General features: G+C 40.9%; 1 protein-coding gene across 2 annotated transcripts in view; it reads right to left on the reverse strand.

Annotated features, from left to right (window-relative positions):
* The window catches only part of LOC147638068 (Transducin/WD40 repeat-like superfamily protein), a 68548-nt gene extending 58933 nt beyond the window's left edge, over nucleotides 1-9615 (reverse strand). For both annotated transcript variants that reach the window (XM_086797938.1, XM_086797937.1), the window contains exons 1-7: nucleotides 9435-9615; nucleotides 9220-9332; nucleotides 8834-8863; nucleotides 8576-8733; nucleotides 8215-8397; nucleotides 8037-8100; nucleotides 7824-7928 (exon numbers count right to left, since the gene is read on the reverse strand). In XM_086797938.1, coding sequence (XP_086654064.1) covers nucleotides 7824-7928; nucleotides 8037-8100; nucleotides 8215-8397; nucleotides 8576-8733; nucleotides 8834-8863; nucleotides 9220-9332; nucleotides 9435-9516 — 735 coding nt within the window. In that variant the 5' untranslated portion in view covers nucleotides 9517-9615. The remainder of the gene's footprint in view (nucleotides 1-7823; nucleotides 7929-8036; nucleotides 8101-8214; nucleotides 8398-8575; nucleotides 8734-8833; nucleotides 8864-9219; nucleotides 9333-9434) is intronic.
* Nucleotides 9616-23226: the final 13611 nt, after the last annotated feature.

Consider the following 23226-nt stretch of genomic DNA (forward strand, 5'->3'; position numbering starts at 1 on the left):
GCAGAGCCATAAGCTCGTATGAGGCTCTTCTTAGCAGCATCGCTCTCACCCTCTTGCTTAGCATCAAATACCACGGATGGCATAGGATGCATGGAAGGTAAAAGTTGAACTGCATTTGAGGTGGACTGGAGGAGCTAGGGAGGCTGTGGCAACTGTGGTTGGCAGAAGGAGCTTTGGCGGCTTGTGCCGCTTGCCATTTGTGGCAATCCTTCTTACCATGCCCTATAATATGACAGAAAAAACATCTATTTTCTGACTGATACTTCCTTTGCTCCTCTGGAGGAAGATAACCTCCAATAATGCCTCCTTTAGCCTTTTCATCAAGGGTTTTCTTAGGTTATTTATCCTTCTTACCCCCTAAACTGGAGCTATTACTGCTGTCCTTCTTAGCATCTTTAGAAGACGCATTACCTTTCCCTATCTGTGGAGTTGATTGCTGTTGCTGGGGTTTGGTACTGGACTGAGATGACTGCTTGGGCTTGCCCCCGTTAAGCTTCATTTCTTCATTCTGAGCGAGTCAAAGCCCGGTCATATGTACTTGGTTCAAAGTTACGAAATGTGAACGGAATGTTAGAGTCGAATCCACGAATGAATTGCTCCATCTTAGCCTGCTCAGATAACCCTAACTGATGTGCTAAAGTAATAACCTTACCGGAAAACTGAAGCACTGGGGATCCATTCTGTCTGAGTCCATAGAACTCGTCTTTCAGACCGGTCATGTACTGGGGCAGGAGAAATCTGGTCTTCAGGTCATGGACAAAGATGTCCCAGTCAAAGGCTGTGACACCTGTGGCCTGGTCTGTATGAATACTAGACCAATGCTGCCACCAAGTGACTGCCTCACCAGTGAGATGGGGAGCCGCTAAGTGGACTTTGTCTTGAGGGTCTGTGATCCTAGCTAATGGAAAATGAGCATGAAACTGATGAATAAATTGATTAATTGATGAATGATCACACTTACCAGAAGTTTGGTTGACTGCAAATGATGGTGGTTGATGCTGCTGCGGGCTGCTGGCTGGTGACACCTATGACTGGGGAGATTGAGGAGAGCTGCTGATACCTCAAGTGTATGGCCTCCTTTTCCCGTTGGTGTTCGAGTAACATACGTTCTCGATCAAGCTCACGTTGGTGTTCCCGAGCGGCGAGTTCAGCCTGACGCCGGTCTTCGTCGATCCTGCGTTGGGCTTCCTCATAGTCCCGTCTTTCTGCTTTTTTTCTTTTCCTTCGGGCCTCATACTCTCTCCTTTGTTGTTCCATCTGAAAGAAGAGGGAGATGTAGTCGGGTGCTGCTGGAGGTGTAGAAGGACGTGCTGCTACTGCCTCCAAGAGTTGGAGACGCTCCATGAGCAGCTGGTTCTGAGCTCTAAGAAGAGCTATGGTGTCTGCTATAGGCGGAAGAACAAGGTCTCCTCCTTCGGGGAAGACGTCTTCCGGCTGATGAGTACTCTCTCCTGTAGACATGATGCGGAAGTCGGTGGTCGTGCCGGAACACAATTTAACCATCCAAGGATGCCCCCACGCTAGGATACGGTGTGTGTGGACAATCTGGATCTGATACCAATGTGATATGCAACGGAAGTCTTTGTATTGGAAGATCCTGAGTTTCGTGAGCTTAGCAATCCACTTTAACACTTCAAACTTTAAAGAGATATGAGAGAGAGAGAGAGAGATGAGAACTGTACACCAGATTGGGTCCCGAATTACCCACTGAAGGACCCCCTATCCCGATAACGAGATAGTATTTGCTTTATTTCTTTAGAGAGAATGACTGTGGACTGTAGATAAGCCAAACGCAAGATCTCGGAGGATCGGAGCTTGGCTGAACTGTACACAGCTGTAGAAACACCTCGATGAACTGATCTCGAGCCTATGCACTCTTCCCAAGGGCATGAGGAAGGGCTGCACACCTGAGGCTGAGAAAAGGAGATGGTGGACTGTTCTAAGCTATGTTAGAATGCTGTAAATGCTTATGAATGCTGTGTTACCTTCACCAGATGACTATTGCATGTATGGATGATGCATATAGGCAGAGGAACTGCTGTAGAACTGCTGTAGGACTGAAACGCAGGACTGAACTGGGCTGAATACCTGCTGGCTGTTATCTATGCTCAAAACGCAGAGGGTACTTGCTGAATTGGGGCTTGGCAGGGTGCTGTATGCAGGCGCCTATGGGCTGTACAGATGGGCTGAACCTGAACTGCTGCGTTAGGGTAAAGGTGGCTGCTGGGACTGCTGCGTTGAACTGCTGAATCTGTGGGACTGCTGCGTTGAAGTACAAAGACTGCTGTACTGCTAGGGCTGACTGAAGCAAACGCAGGTTCTCAAGGGGCTGGAGAAGCAAGTGCACAAGCTCCAAGGGCTGGATTAGTCTAGGGCTGAAGGCAAGGGTACTCCTAGGGCTGAGGAGGAAAGCTCTTAGCACACTTAAGACTGAATGAGAAACTAATCCCTATAAAAGCCTATTTATACTAACTGGAGGTTGGTCAAGTTGGCTGGTCATTTAATAAAGTTTATATTTATAAATGACAAATAATGCAAATAATGCTAAATAAATACTATAAAATATGAAAAAAATGCCAAATAAATCCTAGTAAATTCCCTAAGACTTCTGGGATGTTCTAAATGATGCACAGGCATATGCATGCATATTATGCAGGATGCACAGTGCTTTCTGATGCAAACCCTAAGGCTTCTACTGACTCTACATGCATGAATGATTCTCTCCAAGTGGGTTAAGGGACTTGACTGACTGACTGACCCGCTAAGGCTGAGGAATGACCTGCGTAGCTCGTGCCTAACTTATCCTGGACTGAGGATGTACAATGGGGTCACAGCGTACGACAATTATCATCCTACTGGGTTCTAATACTGTGCAACTATTGCACTTCTGATGATGAGCCATCTTGTCACCATGCACTGAGTGTAGAGTGCATGTGACATATCTACTACCGCTTTAACCTTATGACACCAAGACATACCCAACAAAACATCACAACCCTCCAAAGGCATTATAAAGAAATTATCCTCTCTGTCCGTGTAAGTCTGCACACTGAGACGCAGTTTCCCAATGATCGGTGTAACCTCAACCGAATGTCCAGGACAAGCCAAAGTAGCCTCATGTAACACACCCATCTCCTCTGGTTTGATGCCCAACTTTGCTGCAAGCTCAGGGGTGATAAAGTTTGCACGAGCCCCAGGATCGAAAAAGATCAAAACCTCCTGATCTCGAAGTCTTCTCCATGCCCTGCATATCTCAACAGTCAAAACCTCTTTCTCTCAACGCAGCACACTCAGAGGTGCTCTCTTCGGACACCTATAGTACCGATGCCCCGCTTCTCCACAAGAGAAACATTTGTTGCCAGCTATAAGCTCTTTCCTTTCTTCATCTCTCCTTTGAGGTAAGGGCTGAAATTTTCTCTTCTTGGATTGTCCCCTCTCGTGGTTCAGTGTTTTTGGTCTCTTTCGACTCCTTTGAAGCTTTCTTGGAGAAGAGACGTTGATCCTTGAATCCTGACATCTGACCAGTAAGCATGGCATATCCAGTCTGAGCATTTTCTATCATCTGAGTCATATTAATGACCTTTGTTTTGATGCAATAATCTCGAAGCTCCTTGGGTAACCCACAGCAATAAGTCTCTATCTCCTCAACTAGTGACACGGGCCTAAAGGATGTGACCGGTAGCAGAGCATCCAAAATTTCTTGTTATATTCTTCCAGATTGTTACAATCTCTAGAAGCTAATCGATGCCAAGCTGTCATAATATCCACCTCAAAAGTCGGTGTCAACCATAAAAAAGAGAAGATTCGCTTGAGCTCCACCCAAGTGCTAGGTGCTATTCCCAGATGAAGAAGTGTTGAACACCATTGAAGAGCATTACCCTTTAGGAAAGAAGCTGCCTTTCGTACCTTAGATGCCTCTGTGAAGTTACCACCAGAAAATGCCGCATCAAACCGTTGAATGAAGGTGAGAGCCTTCAAATGATCCTTTGCTCCACTAAAAGTATCAAACTTTCCTGCAGCAGTACTCTCTTTATAATCTTTTGGCTTCTCGCCCTGAACAAGATTATCATAGGGATGTGGTTTGAGAAAAGAATTGCCCACAGCATTAGATCCCATGCCCATCATACCACCTCCCATACCAGGCATACCAAAAGCACTTCCACCACCACCCACCAAAAGTTCCATACATAACCCCTGGCATACCTCCATACATACCTCCATGCATACCTGCTTGCATACCATAGCTCCCAGTCATGCCCATGTTGGGTACACCCGTCATGGAATGAAAGACAGAGCCTCCGCCAAAGTAACCAATATGAGAAGTATTAAAAGGGTTTCCATGGATAGTGGGGGAAAAGAAGAAGAATCGGGGTATGGCTAAAAATTTGGGTGGATGGGAGCTAAATGTTGAGGCTTAGCTTTCTTCTCAAACCCCTGCCTCCGTGGTTTAGAATCAGCTTTGAAGTTTTGTGGAAAACATGAGTCCTTCGCGAGTTCCATTAATCCCTCCATCAAACTCTGCATCTTTGCTTCATAGGTGGCATCATCATCGTCAAGTTCTGGCATATCGGAAGGTATTTCTTGCTCGCTTTTCTCATCTTCATCGAAGTAGTAGTCGTCCTCTTCCGAAGATAAATCCTTCATCTCCGCACTAGTTCCAGCCATAGAATTAAATATGTCGACCATAGGCTAGCCCTCTTGAAAAAGTTGACGATGTATCCCGACAATGGAACCTTGAAATCGGCCTTCAACAACTTGACGGGCGGTGAACACATTTTAATCACTTTACGAACTGGAATAATAAATTTGGAAGAAGAAGAAAATAAATAAGTGGAGCTAGAGTGCTCTTGCACAAAAGACCAATTGGTCCCAAAGCGTGGCACCCCGCAGGTATTTATTTATAACTCAAGGTCGACGTAGCCCTTGTACAATTCCCGAGAAGATTCCTCCTTGATCCATGGGGAGGAGATCTCCTTCAAGCTTTCACCCAAGATGTGTTGTGGGATACAAGGGCCTTGGCCCCTTATTTATACACGTTTGGGGAAAAAGGATACAAGGGCCTTGACGAATAGCTTTTTTTTCTTCTTTTTTTAAAATTTCTATGCTGCGTTTGGGTTGCCCAGCGCTTTTCTCATGTGCTTTTTTCCCTGCGCGATTTGCTGCCCGACGCCCACGTTGTATGCGCCTGTCCGCCTGCATGGCAACCAACCCCCAGCGCCTCAGCTACTCGCCTTGCGCTTGTTGCACAGCTTCCCTACTGCGCTTCGCTTGCTGCCTGCGCTTGGCTACACTACAACGCCTGGCGCCTGCTTGTAGGCAACCACCTGTACATGTGCCATTGCCTACAGCCAACCATACGACAGCGCCTGCATCAACCACACGACAACGCCACGTGTCAGCTACATGTGCCACGTCAGCTGCACCTGTACATGTGCCATGTGGCAGTGCCACGTGTCGACTGCTGCTGACTGGGCCACGTGTCAACTGCTGACTGGGCTATCCCATAAGGTGTCTCAGTTGCTGCTTCTTGCAACAAGGTAAGAGAAAGACCAAAAACATGCACATGTACATACAAATGGGCATGAGCAAACATGTACTCACAATGCTTAAGATAAAGAGGTAAAATACTCAGTCCTGTAACATTCTCTCCATTTTTTTCCTATTTTTTTGTCGTGGGGACTATCTGGTTCTGGCCGACTGTCTCTGTCCTAGCCGATTGAGATTTTTGTACTGGCCGACTGGTTTTTTCTAGTCATGGACATGATTTGCTACTGTCAACTGTTTTTGGGCTGGTCGACCAGCAGCCTAGGGTGGTATAAATACCACCCTTGCTCCCACACTCCTTTTTGTACCGGACCTTTCTGTATATAGCAGAGTTTATACAACTTCTATCTTTCTACACTTCTGCGTTTTCTTTCTCACAGCAATTGTCTCATTTTCCGTTGTGCATTCCGACAGTTTCTACCATGTGTGGGTAGAACAATAGAGAGCAAGTAGTAGGGAACATGGGAACTTGAGAGGGTAGTGTGAGTTGAAGATTTTCACCACAACCATATTGTTTGCAATCATGTATAGAAGCAAAGATTTGACTAGTCCAATGGGCTCAAAAAACACGAAAAAAGGTAGATTTATGTAGTTAGGTGGCGACTGGTTTGTGGGCTCTCTTGCGTCGTATAGTGCATCAATGCTCACAAGATTCAAGCTGTAGGATGCTTATACTATGCTCTAAGCTTGGCTAAGTGCATTTGCTTCAATTCGAAGCATAGAGGCGGAATGGCACAAAAGAACAAGTTGCAAAAATACGTCGATTTCGGCAACACTCCCGGCCGGCCTATGGTTGAGCAACACTCTCCTAAGAGGACTTGGCTAATGATTGAGAGATTGAGGAGAACAAGCTTGAGCAAATTTGGATGGTATGGAAATCTGATCAAAAATGCCCATGACACTATGTACTTGTCACTTGATTCTCCCATGATCAATGTTCAACAAATTACATTTTGTGTTGTGCTGCTTGTCATTAAATCTTAGTGTATTTAAGTGTATTGATTAGCATTGTGTTCCACACAAACCAATGGAATTTCAACGTGTGGCAAAGCATAGATCGACATGTTGAAGAACTGGCATGGATCTGTGGGAGTCGCAAAACATGGGTTATTGTTGTCATAATCTCACTATTGGTCAAAGTTCAACCAAGACTCTGGCTATGTGTGTAGCAAAGCATAGATCAGCATGTCGAAGGACTCGCACGGATCTCTAGGAGTGAGACCTTAGCCCCTAGCTCGGGGGTGGTTCAAAGCATATAACCTACAATTGGGAGGTGAGCCAGCCTTCACCCCTTTTAGGGGGTTTGTACTAATCACTTATGTCTCGTGTTTAAGTGATCCGTGGAATTGTGACAGACCCTATGGCTGCCCCAAGCTCTCTCTGTAACGGTTGTAGAGGCTAGTGTGCAGCAAGAGAGCCTCCCCAAATGAAGAGAGAGGGCTTCAATTTATAGATTTGGGACTCCCATGAGCTAAAATGAAAAGAGAAGGCTATGATGACAAGTGGAGAGCCACACAATAGCTGAAGTGACACTTGTCTCATTTTGATCCACTTTCTAACAAGTGTCAGGCCACTTGTCTCACTTTGGTCCACTTTCTTGCCACATGTCCCAATCTAAGAGTGGGTTCTTCCATAAACTTTATCGCTAAAAATATCGCAACAGGTAGACCTTTTGCCAAATGTGCTTTGGCATGTCGCCCCATTTGCTCAATTCCAGACATAATGATGCGAACGTAATTTCCATTGGAGTCGGGCGAAACATAGTAACCCTCCTAGATTTTAGGAGTGTGATTCTTTGTATTCCAAGATAATCCCCCGTTCCCAAAGCTTGTACTTTCCAAATATTTAGACGTCCTGGAGTCCACCAAACCCCTTTCATATTGGGAAATGTCTAGGTTGGTGACAACGGTAGCCTGTTTTCCAAAAGGGAATGGAAGACCATTGACAATGACATGCGCATGCTTGCAGAGCGGACAACTTAGAGAGTATAGGTTGATCACAACATGTGCATGCTTGAGGAGCAGACTGCTTGGCAGGTTCAATTATGATATTGAAAGAAAAATCACAATCTGCAGATTAATAAGAAGAAATTATGCTCATTAGGCAGCCTCGATTATCCTTCACGCAACCGACTGCAACTGTGACATGTGCTAGAACTGAGAAGTCATCCTAGACAATGCTAATGTGCAGTGCAGGCATAACACACAACCTAAATAAAATCATCAATTTACCAGTGGATAGCTGTTGCCTAGCTTAACTGATGGTGCATTAATAATCACCTGATGATGGCCCGTTCCAACTATCAATTTGCGGTGGTCATTCCCAAGAAATGTTGATGTTGTCACGAAAGGGGGCGACATCAATCCTGTACTGTCTCGTCGAGGCTGCAATACTTTTGACAAGAGCACTATCACGAGAAAACATGGCCAACTCCAGTAAAAAATAGAGCTAAAATTTCTGTAAACAACAGCATGGCCAAAACAAATGCATACTGCTTTTGCTTCCCAGATCTTGCTTCGACTCTGGAGGTCCCACATAGTGGCATCAGCTCCATCCCTAGAACCAGAAAAGGTCTGAACAAGAGAAAATATACTACAATGATATAGAACAGAAACCTAAGCATCGTACAACATGAAGATTGTGAATGCAACAAGCTGCAGTGATTCCTACCCTCCAAAAGCTGCATATTTTTCACTTGCATCCACCTTCATGCATAGAATGCTTCCAGTTTTGCATACCGACCATGTTACAGCTGCAGAGTCATCATCAGAACAATTCGGCTCTGCTTCCTCCAAGGAAAAGCGTTGTAAACTAGCACTCCCTGATTCTGTGCATGTCAAAACTGATCTCATCCTGACAACAAAAACATGGTTGCAAAAAAAAAAGTCTTAAATGGGGAGATATTGTAGCTGATGAATACATCAGGAAAACAGCAAATGGGGAAGAAGGAAAGAAAAAAGAAGGAAGTTGTGCCACCGGAAAGGTGGGGATGCTGTCACTTCCCATGCAACTTGATATTTTATAATTTTACCCTGAGCTTTCAGCTCTGAAAAGATGAACGCCAACTATCGCTGCATTATCATTTCCTATTGAGTTCCTAGAAATGTCACCACGCTCCTTGTTGGCAGACGTGGTTGACACATTCACTTTGGTATAGGGAGCTCCAGTGCAAGGATCAAGAATCTCTACCTGTTCAAAGAACACAGTACTATTAGGGCAAAGTAACTTCTGATAATGCAATTTCATGCATGGAATCTGAGATGGTATTAGGAAACACATCCATACTCACAATAAGATTTCTTCTCGCCACTGCAAGTGCCTGCTACTCAAGATACAGGATGAGACATAGTTAGAAATCTGGGAGCCCTGATATTGAGTTTATTTTTAAAATAGAGTTTTGCTTGATTAATAAGACATCATGAGACTGCCATGTGGCCTATGGCTCTTGAAATCTTTAAAATGGAAGAGCAAGATGGAGTTTAATGTGACCAATGGCTCTTCAAAACTTTATACTTTCCATGACACAATGCCCTTCAAAACCCTAAAAATGGTAGGATATGCTGAAAATGTGATGTGATGTTGTCATAGAAAAAGCTAGAAGCAAACCCCTGTACGAGTGAAAATGGAACAGGCTCAATGCCCTTCACAAATCTAGAAGCGAAAGCGAAAGCCCACCTGAAACGCTTCATCAGATGAGAGGGAAACGCCCAAGATACTCTTTTGAGGGTTTGGCTCGCCCCATCTGGCGACAACTTGGGGGTGACCGTTCTCTGCAGAACTTTCAATGACTGCAAACACACACGCACGCACGCACGCACGGCAAGAGGCAAAACATTGAATGAACGCACTGAGGTTTTTACGTAAATGGAAGATGATGAAGAGAAGCCTACCTTTGATGAGGCCAAGGTTGTCGAAAGAGAGGGCTCGAAGGGGGGGGCACCCCGGTGGCGCAACTGTGTCTGTCCGAGGCATCTCTTGCTCTCCTAATCAGCAATCGCACTTAGATGTTGAGCAATAGATCAATATTCTAGGTGGTAAGGTTTCAAGGGTTTTACAAAGCCCTTTGCTCTAAATTAGCAGGTACAGGAAATTTTGTAGAAATACTCACACCCCCCCCCAACCCCCGTATGGTGGAAGGCACCCCCCTCGGGTATGGCACAAGCCGGGGCCGAGGCCGCCCACATATCAACTTTGTACTTATAAATCTCCCAAGGGAGATGATACCACATGAGGCCCCCACAAGATTCGAACTCACGACCTTGGGGATTAGAGTCCAACACTCTAACAGTTAAACTAGCGCTCATTGGTAAAAGCCCTTTGCTCTAGGCTAGATTGTGTAAACCCTTTTTTTTGTTTTTGGGGACCAATAGATATATATATATTTATTATCAAAAAGCGATCAGATTTTGCATCATTCAAGCCATGTTTAGCCTTGTACATGACGTGAATTATGCCGATATTAAATTACATATGCCACACAAGGGCATATGCAAACCTTATACCTCCCATTGGAGAGACAAGGACACTACCACTACGGTTGATGCCCACAAGCCGAGTGCATAAACACTCTTTACACAAACAATGTATGAGTATCCTAGAGGCCCACCGTGCCCTCAAGAAATGCCACGAATCCCATCCAACATATACGCAAGAATATGCGAGAACACGATCGCATGGAAGCTCCAATGAGTATTGAACTTGATGCCTCCACAAATAGAGACCAAAGCCCATTCAAATAATCCAAACATTGCATTATTTTATAATTTGGACCTTGTGAAACATCTCTAGAGGGGGCAATGAGCAGCTATGTAAATAGGCACCCTTTTTGTGGATGCATCTACAGGGGACCTTAGGCTAGTTATTAAGCATTCCCCACCCATGGGACATGTTGGCAATTGGATAGGCACCCTTTTTGTGGATGCATCTAAAGGGGACCTTAGGCTAGTTTCCCCACCCATGGGACATGTTGGCAATATGATAGGCAAGATTGCTTGCCCATCCTTGACAAGCAATCATGGTGAGGTCGTGAGGCCGCCCTTGCTAATGAGCAACCTTATTCTAGGCTGGTTGTGTAGAAGCAAGCATCCCTAACAAGATTTCATATCATTCATTAGATGCACTCTTTTACACGACGTAGTAAAGCCCATGCATTGCTAAGCATGGTCACCATCCACCTTATGTTCAAGATTCCTATTGAAATATCCACACAATTTTGGTTGAACATTTAAAGAAATAATTTATTGATTTTATCATTTTGTGAGCGGCTATTACATGATGCATCTATCCCTCACTCTTCTATTTAACACCTAAAATAGCCATAAGGTTTGGTATACCTTAGTCTATTGCCATATTTTGTAATTATCTATCACGTATACTTAAAGTATTAGCTTTAGCATATCTATTGCTAAGAATTAGTCGTCAATGATTAGATAGAATGTATGATCTTGCTCTCTTGCTGGAACTTACACTAACAAGCTCTCACATTTTCTCTTCAACCCCAAAGTCGGTTTCACTACCCACTTCATGCTAATCTCTCTCGCTCACTTTTTCTCCTCAATCCCTAAGTCGGTTTCACTACCCGCTTCATGATGCTAATCTATCTCACTCATCAATTCCACTCATTTGCCATTCCTAAAGCTTCACTTTGGTCAAGATAGAAGCTTTAAGCAAGAGGGCTTTCATTGTTACTCAAAAGAATCTCTAAGAAGGCATTTTACACATACGATAGTGCTTCAAGACCAAACCATAGATGCAAAGCTCTCATGATTCCCACAAACAAGAGCTTAAATGCAAGCTAGATAACTCCCCCATCCATGGAATCAAGCACATGCCATAACAGAGAGAGTAATGTAAATCTATAATAAGAGAGAAAGAAAGAGGTAATCTTTCGATATAAGCAAAAGCTATAAACATTGTGATAAGGGTTCTTCATGTGTCCTTAGCCCAAAACTCAATTATACCTTAGTCCATTAGCACAACCTATAATTCACTATCACTTATAGGCAAAGAATTAGCTTCAATAGGCATAGTCTTATATGAAATCATGGGTATCTATTGCTAAGAATTAGCCATGGCAATGATTAGATAGAAAGTGTGATCTTGTTTGGTAGCATCTTTTGACTTATACATCGGATTAACATCATATGCATCTTCCACACCTTGTTAGCTATTTACTTGAAATAATTACTTGCAATGTTTAGAAATTAATTAGTTTGATTTGATTACCAACAAAGTTAAACCCATTGATGCTTCTTTAATCATATTCCTAATTGTTACACCTTTTATTTTTTGCTAGTAAGTGAACTAATTATTTATGTGACTATTTGGTCCTTGTTGACTTTGACTAGTACAGACTTAGTTAACAAGAGAAGTTTTGGAAGACTTTTCACCTTTTCAATGGCTTTTATTTTACATAAGTGTGGGTGTGATATCTACAGGCGTCGAGACGTAAAGGGCTTACATATAGCTATGATGCAATTAGGGGTAGAAGCCTTGTAAAATAAAGATTTTGAAGAGCAAAGTTAAATAATATGGTAAGGCCAAAATTAGGTTGCAATATCATGGCTACTTTTTGCCTTACCACAGCCAAATTTTCTTGTTATTAGAGCTTGATTTACTAGGGTTTAGGGGTATAACATGGGCTTCTCTAGTCATTACTTAACAACAATAAAAATAGAAAATAAAAGACTTTGCAATGCCAAAAAAGACCACAATATTGCAACCTACTTGGTAGCTTAAGTATATGCATGCAATTTTGGGAACTCAAGCGATATTTTACTTTCATCACATCAAATTGGCAACATATTTTTATTTAATATTGATAAGTGCCACATTTTTAAATGCATAATATTTTGACCTTATGTAGTGTCATCCAAGTGTTACTCTATAATGCATAGTGTCTTGTCATTCTTTAAATCCCATTGTGCACTACTCTCTCTTATAGTTAGTCTTTCCTCTTTCCCTTGAACAATGTTCCACAATCTCTTTTTCATGAGATTAAACTTTACCTTGGTTTTCCAAGTGTGAAAGTTCACCCCTTTAAACTTTTCTCTCACCTCACTACACACCATGCAATGTCTCTACCTCTTGTGCAAGAGCAAGGGTACTATCTAATGCTTCACAAGTTTGGATCAAAAAACACAAGTGTTTAAACTTAAATAATCATGACCACTTAAATTAATGTCCACAAGAAAGTTAATGACCCATATCTTTTTTCATATCCCAACTCCAGCATAGGCCATTTGGACTTGGTACATAAATCCTCGGAAATGAGGACAATAGCAAGTACCCTTGACTTTTGAATAATGTCTCCGAAACATTTTAAAAATGTTGTTTGAAGAAAAGGGTACTATAAACAAGAGTGTAAGACGTAACCTTCCATATTTGTAACTCTACAAAATAGCAAACTGGTTAGCATCTTATATCTAAAAATAGGCCTTGTTCATGAAAAGATGGTCTCTTAGAAATGTCAATTATAAAATAAACAAAAGGAGAGTCCATACTCTCTCTCTCTCTCTCATGTGCTGCCACCCTCTCTCTACATACACACCTCTATCTTTACATGTGGCTTTGCCTTAACCTTTGGGGCATCTCTACCTCACTTTATTTTAGCATGATTGGAGGAATATTTGGGCCTTGGAGAGAGATGCATATCTCGGGCTTTTACCATCTCTTACAGTTAATTCTTATGCTTTTACCAGCTTCGGTTGTGTGGTCGATGCTTCGAAGGTTTTCATGCTCTCTCTCTCTCTCTCTCTCTCTCTCTCTCTCTCTCTCTCTCTCTCTCTCACACACACACACACACACACACACACACTTTCCTTCTCGCTCTCTCTCTCCTCTTTCCTTCTCTCTATCTCTCCTCTCTCTCATATAAAGCAATTCTTTTCAAGATTTTGTTTGAGTGATGATGTGGCACCATGCACATGCGTTGCCATGTGGCACACACAACCCATTTTTTTATTTTTTTATTTTTGTTGTTGGAGTAATGATGTGACACCATGGGCATGTGTTACCATGTGGCACACACAACCTTTCGTTTTTAAGTTTTTTTTAAGGTGAGCATGGCACCCGGTGCCATGTGTGGTAGTGCAGGCATGTGCTACCACATGGCACACATAATCCAATTTTGTTTCAAGAAATTTATGTAGGTGATAACATGGCACCCAATGCCACATGGCTCCATGAGCCTACATTATCACTTGGAACACAAAACCCTTTTTTTTATAAGGATTGTTTTTGGGTGATCATGTGACACCATGGGTCTGTATTGTTATAAATAAACCAACGCTCCTAGTTCAAAAGACCAAATTGAGCGTCCTCTATCAGCATAGAACCGTGCCCTATCCTGAGCACTCTTGATAGAATCCCGAGCTTCGGTCAGCATTTCCTACATATCACGCAAGAAATCCCTCGATGCATCAAGCTCGATGTCCTTAAGACCGACATCCAATAGGTGCCCTGGGTTGATACCCATACATAAGCATGAACAGACTAAAACCAATAGCCAACTGTTATAGGCAAATTCCACCATTGAAAGATACTTTTCCCAATTTGATGCTTTTCCAGAGACATATGCACGAAGCATATGTTGGAATATGTACAAGAGTACAAGGAATATACTCCAAAATTACGTGCAAAAAACGAAGGCAAATGCTACCTTCAAAGCACATGATATTATCCAAAAGATCAAAACATCCATATAAAACCATGGATAAAAGCATAGAAGCTCCTCAAATCCATGAAAACCATAATTAATCATAAAAATTAATACATGCCATCTAATGGTCATTAATCATACCATAAGAAGCATTAAAATTGGTGGCCAACTCATCAATCCGGAGTATATGAACATGGTGTTGTTCAAGCAAAACTCCAAAGTAAGCAAGTGAAACACTCAATAAAAAACCCCTAGACACAAGTGATCTAAGCAGAACCTGATGAGTCTATATATAAAACTTGGAAACATCCAAAACAAACTGATCAACTAACCCATGATAGAATTCGTCTTAGGCTTAAGAAATTAACCATAGACCACACTTAAATAAGTGCAAAATAAATTATCATGGAAAAGTGTCAAAGGTGAAACACACTTTGAACGCAGATTATAGCCATCAAAAGTATGGAACATGTCCAAAAAGAATGGCTAAACAATGGTAAAAAATCATGAAAATATCGTTTAGAATTAATCCAAACAGAAATATCTACTAATACGAGGTATAATCGTACTAATAATATGCGAATAACCCGCATCTATCTAATGTCAGCACGAGAAAACGTACTTCAACATAAATAATCCTTGAAAATATTAAATTCTTGAGAAAAAGAATTATCATGTTTTTTTTCTAATTTTTTCTAATTTAATAGGGCCTCAAAATACGATAATTTTGAATTTCACCAAACTTATCTTATGGCATTCCAAAGCTATATTTTTCCAGAAAATTTTTAGCAAATAAATTTGCTAGAATACCATTGATATTTTAAAAATACCAATTTTTAAGATTTCTAAAAACAATTTCTAGAAAATTTATAATTTTAATGGATTTTTCAAATTTCTAGGTCAAAAAATATATTTTTAAAGGAATTTGAATGGTCACAAGCGCTCGAATGGACACACCACATGCCAAACACCAACCCCACATTTTCCAAAATTTTAAAATAACCTTTGTCTAATTTTTGACTAATTTTTAGGGATTTTTTGAAAATTTTAATTTACCCCGAACGCATTTAGAATACGAACGATCAAAAAATTTCGGGATCCCAACTGTCTTCCCGGAATACGGAAAGCCAACAGTTTCGGGAAAATGAAAAGACAAAAAAAAAAATGGAATGTGAAAGGTCAAAAGTTTCCGGAATTCGGAAAGCCAAAAGGTTTCCTAGGAATGCGGAAAGCCAAAGGATTTCAAGAAGATAAATCCAGAAATTTTGAGAGATTTTTTTTCCTCAAATGTCAAATTTCCTCTATTTTTAAAGGCTTTTTTCCAAGCTTTTTTTGAAAAGATTTCAAAAGCTCTTTTTTAAAATTAAAAAACTAGTTTTTATTTAAAAAATCAAAATTTAAAGCTTTATTAAGCTTTAGCCTTCAAAAAATTCATTTTAGGGGGTGGCGATTTTTCGCCGTCGCCCCCGCAGCGGAGCGAACCCCCCACCCCCTCTCCCCCCCACATTGAGAGGGAGAGGAGACTCCCTCTCTCCTCTCCTTCTTCTCCATTACATTTCTCATTCTCCACCCCCTCCTTCTCTGTTAACAGAGAGGAGGATTAAGCTTTAATTAAAATTTTACTTAATCATAATTAAATATTAATTATGATTAATGTTTAAATAAAAAATCCCTATTAAAAGGAGTTCACACGCGGGAGAAGAAAAAAGAAGAAAAAATAAGAATTGAGAGGTGAAGAGGGTCCCATGCACACGGGAGAGCATTCCATGCATCAACATGCTGCCCCCTACTGCATTTCAGCAGAAAATTGGCAGAAATTTGATAGCATACACGTGAAAAAACCCACAAAAATGTATAAAAAATACATTTTTAATCATAAAAATGCTCAAAAAATCTAAAAAAATAGGAAAGAATTCCTAAAATTTCTAGAAATTTAGGGAATCCATTCTAAAAAACTCCTCCTTCTTGGGTACCCACTCCTTCTTGTATACCCACTTCTTCTTGATAACCTTCTTTGCATGGGTATCGTACTTTTGTTAACTAACTAGGGTACCCGCCGTGAGTACCCACTCCTCCTTCTTGGGTACCCACTCCTTCTTGTATACCCACTTCTTCTTGATAACCTTCTTGAAGGGTTGTTAAAATTGAGGTTTTGGGGGGTGGTCTTTGTCTTCCGCGAGGATTTGGATCTCTGTAATGGTTCAAGGGGGTGGTCAACACACAAGGTGAGAGGAGTGTTGTGTGTTAGGGATTATCTGGGTGATGGCTTGTAAACGTAGGACTCATGAGGCTTGGGATAGGTGAGAGATTCCTTCATCCCAACAAGTGTTGCATGCTAGGGATTACTTGAGGTGATGGCTTGGACAAGGCTTGGGATGTTGATAGGTGCAGGGTTACCTCATCCACCATTCCATGGGGAAGCTAGAGTATTGCAGTCCTTTTTCACCAACTCACTACACAATCGTGGGACTGCAATCCATCCCCTCCTAAGGATGATGCTCTCTTTCATTTTACTTTGGGGGGAGGGTGGGGCACATAAAACTTGTAAGATGTATGTCTAGTAGATACTTGCTATTAGCTAGTAATTAAATATGAGGAAAATATGCTTGAGCTGCTGCAACCAGAAGATGCCAAGGCAGCTTTAGTAGTGGCAACATCGTGAGTCTCCAATCATTAGGACACAAGAACCAAGAGCAAGCAAGTTGGCAATATGATAGTGGAAGAACTCAGTAATGCCATCTTGGAGAAATTAAAGGTCAGGGATGGGAGAGAAGCATCAGGGAATGCTCATCTCTACCCCCAGAGAGAATTGATTTGGTGTTTAATTTGCAGATAAAATCACATGAGCACCGAATGCCCTCACTCAACACCAAGGCAATTACTATGTTGTGCTTCACTGTTAGAGATTGGAAAACCATGACACTCCCCATGTGTAGATATCCGAGGGTCTAGCCCTTAGCACAGCTTCCAGCACCCAGAGTGCTGCTAGCCTTACTAGCACCACTAGTGCAAACCAATGTGACTATAAGGTAGCTAAATACGTCCTACCTACCAAGAGGGATGTTTTGAATGTAGGACATGTTGCCTTTGCCGCCATCTTTTCTACCACCATAGCCACATAAACTTAGTGTTCTTGAATGAGGGAGAAATCATGCGTGAGGTAAAAGTCAGATGACTACTATGAGAGGAGCCCACGGAGATCACACCAGAGTATTATGTCTTACAAAATAGCATGCTGGTACCAGTGTTTCAAACCATGGTATGATGGAAAGGAAAAGACATAAACTCAACTATGAGAAGGGGACCCATACAATGTTTTCATTGTAATTGGCCTCATCGAGTAGTGGAGCGTCCTTTAAAGAATGTGGTTAATGCTGGCCAAACTCGACTAATCGTAGCACAGACCAGCGCCATGCCTACACTGTCATGTGTCACGTGTGGGGACGATCATTTGAGCAAACACTACTCATATCGTGCTAGTAGTTCTGCTTCTACCTCTAATCGGTGCTCGGGCTCTGGGTCGCCGAAGATACCCACACGTGCGTCGTGGAAGATATTGAAACAAGGAGTAAGAGTTGTTTTCTGAAACCGGGCATGGATGTGGTTGATGGACCTTGCTGGTCCTCAACGGATGAGTCCATGGCTCTCTTATATGGGTGCTATGAGCTAGGAACTATTGAAAAGGCCCCTGAGTGAACAGGTGGTGAGCGTTCTGGTTGCAAATGATGCCATAAGTACACCGATAAATGAATGATTGGAAATATGGATTCAACCAAAGATTTAGAGGATTGTCATCAACGACATAATGATTTCATTAAAGGATTGTTTTAAAGTTAGCTGGTGCTGAGAAAAAGGCAATTTCATATTGGGTGTGTAAGTGGTGTGACTAGTTTTATGTTTTGTATGAATTTTTGGCTAGGGGGCCTGGGAACTCTTTTTCCTGGTACTCGGGACAAAACCTAACCAAAAATCTAAATTTGGATCCCATCACTATAGTGGTTGGGTGGTTAGCTAACCCATGGGACTGGATGGGGTTAGCTGGACTGATGGATCCGTAAATTGAGACTCAATTTCTGTTATTACGATAGATAAAGTAAATCGTGGATAGTAATTGTTCTATGGATAGGAATCAACGGCTGTGCCTCTTGATGGGGAAAAAAGCGTTGACCCCAATGATCCAAGTGCAAGTTTCTTCCTTGATCTGACTGAGTATCTTTATAGGTGCATTCGGATCAGCTTGATCAGTAATGGTCTTGACTACGTTAGAGTAAAAAGTTATCCTGGTGGAATTGCCCGTGCTTTCCGGATAAGGGAGGTTTTTTCGGGTTCGGTTTTGGAAAAACCGACGGATTAGTCTCTTGTCCGGATATCCGTGGGTGAGGCCCCGAGTGTGGGGCCCTGGCCCGGGCAAGATGTGCTACTTCCACTGCTAGCATCCGAATTTGTTGCGTGGTGGGGACAGGGATCTCACACCCAGCATTCTTGACATAAAACAGTCATTCAAAAACAAGTCATAAATATAGTTTCTATAACGAACTCTCGTCTTTCCGCATTGTTCCACATCAATCCTCATTTATTTTATATGTATTTCCATTCTCATCACATCATTTTCCATCTCATCACATCTTTCCTCATTTATCCGCATTAGATCACATCCACTCGCATCTACCCATATCCACATCTCATCACATCAGATTCATTCACATCACATATCATCCATTCACATCTATCCCAATTTACATCACATATCATCCATTCACATCTATCCCAATTTACATCACATCTCATTCACTCACATCCCGATTCACATCACCTCACATCTTTTCACGTTCATCACATTCATTTACATCACATCCATCACATCACATTCATTCATATCCATCACATTCATTCTCATCACCATCCCATCACATACATTCTATCCTTATTATATCACATCACTTCTATCCACATCATATCTCATGCATACACATCTTATCTCATTCATCCACATCCATTTAATCGTTCACATGTATGACTATCCACATCACATAGATTCTTATGTGTCACTTCACATCCACATATATTCATGTCACATCACATCTCTTTACTTCACATCACATTCTTTCACATACACATCCACATCCATTCTTTCACATACATCCACATCCATTCTTTCACATGCTCATCCACATCCATTCTTCACATACACATTCACATCCACTCTTTACATACATATCCATATCCATTATTCACATACACATTCACATCCATGCTTCACATACACATCCATATAAATTCTTTACATACACATCCATATCCATTCTTCACATACACATTCACATACACATTCATATCCATTCTTCACATACACATCCATATCCATTCTTCACATACACATTCACATCCATTTTCACATACACATTCACATCCATTCTTCACAAGATCAGCAAGATCAACCAACAGATACATATAAAAGAGCCATGGACTCATCCGTTGAGGACCAACAAGGTCAATCAACCAGATCCATGCCCAAATTCAAAAAACAACTCTTACTTCTTGTTCCAATATCTTCCACGACGTACGTGTGGGTATCTTTAGCGACCCAGAGCCTGAGCACTGTATGGTCAGCACCCTCTAGGATCCTTCGCAGGTCACCTAGCGCTTCACTCATAGGCCGCTTCCTTGGTCCCTCATCCACTGTACCGGAAGCTCACCAACCGATAAAACAAGACTATCCACATCACATAGATTCTTATCTGCCACTTCACATCCACATATATTCATGTCACATCACATCTCTTTACTTCACATCACTTTCTTTCACATACACATCTACATCCATTCTTATCTCCATCCACATATATTCATATCACATCACATCTCTTTACTTCACATCACTTTCTTTCACATACACATCTACATTCATTCTTTCACATACATCCACATCCATTCTTTCACATACACATTCACATCCATTCTTCACATACACATCCATATGCATTCTTCACATACACATTCACATCCATTCTTCACATACACATCCATATAAATTCTTTACATACACATCCATATCCATTCATCACATACACATTCTCATCCATTCTTCACATACACATCCATATCCATTCTTCACATATACATTCATATCCATTCTTCATATACATATCCATATCCATTCTTCACATACACATTCACATCCATTTTCACATACACATTCAAATCCATTCTTCACATACAAATCCATATCCACTTTCACATACACATTCACATCCCATATCATTCATTTACATCTCGATTCCCATGACATCACATCTCATTCACTCACATCCCGTTTCACATCACATTACATCTCATCCATTCATTCATTCACATCTATCTGATTCACATCACATTATATCTCATCCATTCATTCATTCAGATCACATTACATCTCATCCATTCATTCACATCTATCTGATTCACATCACATCTCATCACATCTATTCACATCGCATCTCATCACATCTATTCACATCACATCTCATTTCTATGCAAGTTTTGAGTTTGATTTTCTTTTGAATATAAGGAGTATTTCTTGAATTAGTATCCCCAAAACTTCTTGATCGGAATTCTGAATTCCATATTAGACTTCCTCGAATTCTATAACCTTGATCCACAGACCAACTCGAAGGGTCTCAAACTTAGTTTCAGATTTGGCGGAAGTTTTGAGTGTATTTTTCTAAATTGGTCCCACCTTCTTTCCTCGAAACTGACAAAAGAGTTTGGTCTTGGTCTTGGTCTTGGTCTTGGTCATAGTTTGATTCAAGGTTTGAGTCGGATAAGATTCTTCCTGATCTGAAAATTCAGTTACTGTTTTACTGAATTTTTTTGTATTAATCGTTTATCTGAATATTTTGATCTTGGTAGACTTCTTGAATTCTCTTTTTACAATCCGTGTGAATATAAAATGATAGAAATTTCTCTCTTAGAGTATTTAATTATTCATTTATCAAATACTCATAGAATTTAAACATAGAATTTAAGAGAATTCTAATTTTGATATAAAAATTCTTTATGCATCTATTTATGCATAAAAATTAACTTGAGTGGGAGTAACACTTTTATAAAAAACAATCCTTTTATGCATCTATTTATGAATAAGATCAAATTTAATAGGAATAATACTTTTAAAATAAAACAAATTTCTTTATGCATCTTTCTATGCATAAAAATCAAATTTAATGAGAATAACACTTTTGTAATAAAAAAATTTCTTTTGTGCATCTTTCTATGCATAAAAATCAAATTTAATGAGAATAACACTTTTGTAATAAAAAAATTCTTTTATGCATCTTTCTATGCATAAAAATTAAATTTAATAAGAATAACACTTTTGTAATAAAAAAATTCCTTTATGCATCTTTCTATGCATAAAAATCTATTCTAATAAGAATAACACTTTGTAAAAAAAAGAAATTCCTTTATGCATCTTTCTATGCATAAAAATCAAATTTAATAAGAATAACAGTTTTGTAATAAAAAAATTTCTTATGCATCTTTTTATGCATAAAAATCAAATTTAATAATTAATATCAGTGATATCCATGCATATTCATAGATGAATATGTACATGGAGTAATCAGAACTCTTGTTTGAAGCAAGAGTGGCCATCAATTCACTTTGGAGAGGATTAGGCCAAAAACAATTGAATTATTAAAAAATTCAATGTAGATGGCTCAGGGACAAGAGCAGAGTAACAGCGCATAAACACCATTAAGCTTTTACAAAGGGGGAGGCTTCTATTTATAGGAAAAAGTGAGCCTAGAAATTTCCAGATCAATTTGGTCAATTTTTGACCATTTTTGGGTCAGTCAGCTTCACTACTACATGATAGCCTAATACCCGCGCTTATACCGACGTCATTAAACGGGGTCTAAAAAAGCCCCATCATCAGTATAAATCCCGGTATCTGTGCTGAAACCACAACGTCGGTATTCGCGTCGGTAATACCCGATATATATACCGGTGCTCATATCGGCGCGCATACCAGCACGCATACCGGCGCTCATACCAGCACGCATACCGGCGCTCATACCAGCACGCATACCGGCACTCATACCGACGGAGATACCAACGGATATACCGACGCATATACCAGCACGCATACTGGCAAATATACCGGCGGATATACCGACGACCATAGCAGTAATTTTTTTTGGACAGAATGGTGTTGCCTGCTGCCTGCAGTCAACAGGACTCAACAGCAGTAAAACAGACAGCACCATTCTGTTCAAAAAAAGCACAAAAGACAACCGTGCTCGTTTTTGTATTTTTCAGATAAACAAGAAACATTACTCATGAATATTTTGATCATATACTAATAGTTTAGAGGACTTACATTATGGTAATGCCTCCCAATTGATGGTCTCTCCTTCTGCTTCAAGCGTACTTCTCTTCTCGCCTTCTAATAGTTTAGAGGACTTACATTATGGTAATGCCTCCCAATTGATGGTCTCTCCTTCTGCTTCAAGCATCTCAAATAAGGCCACAAGGCCATATTTGTGAGCGTACTTCTCTTCTCGCCTACTTGGGCGATTCATGGCCAACTCCTACATAAATGATTAACAATTACAACTTTTAGAAATCAACATTTAGCCCACATACATACATTTAGATAAACAAAATTGCTGCAAATACTTACGAATTCATGGCGCATGGTTTCGTAACCACCACTCCCAAGATGAGAAGCCCCTACTGTTTGGAGTCTCGTCCTTGCCGCCTCTCTTTGTTGTTGAAACCTCTATGGCGTCTCTGTGAGCTCCTGAGCTATGGCTTCCCACTCCCTATCATCTAGCCAAACATGTTTCTCTTTCCCCTCTCTAAATGCATCCCTCGCCTCTGACCTACAATGCCCCATCAAAATGCGAGCTCTATATTGTATCCACTCATTAGAGATGAGATTCATAGGGTCAGATGGCTGAAACTCTTGCTTTATCTTTGTATTTATGTAATTTTTCTTCTCCTTATCTTGCTGATCCCATAAAGTCATAACAGAGTTGTGA

This window comes from Cibotium barometz, chromosome 5, assembly GCF_041138505.1.
Source record: "Cibotium barometz isolate CiBa-2024 chromosome 5, ASM4113850v1, whole genome shotgun sequence".
NCBI lineage: Eukaryota > Viridiplantae > Streptophyta > Polypodiopsida > Cyatheales > Cibotiaceae > Cibotium > Cibotium barometz.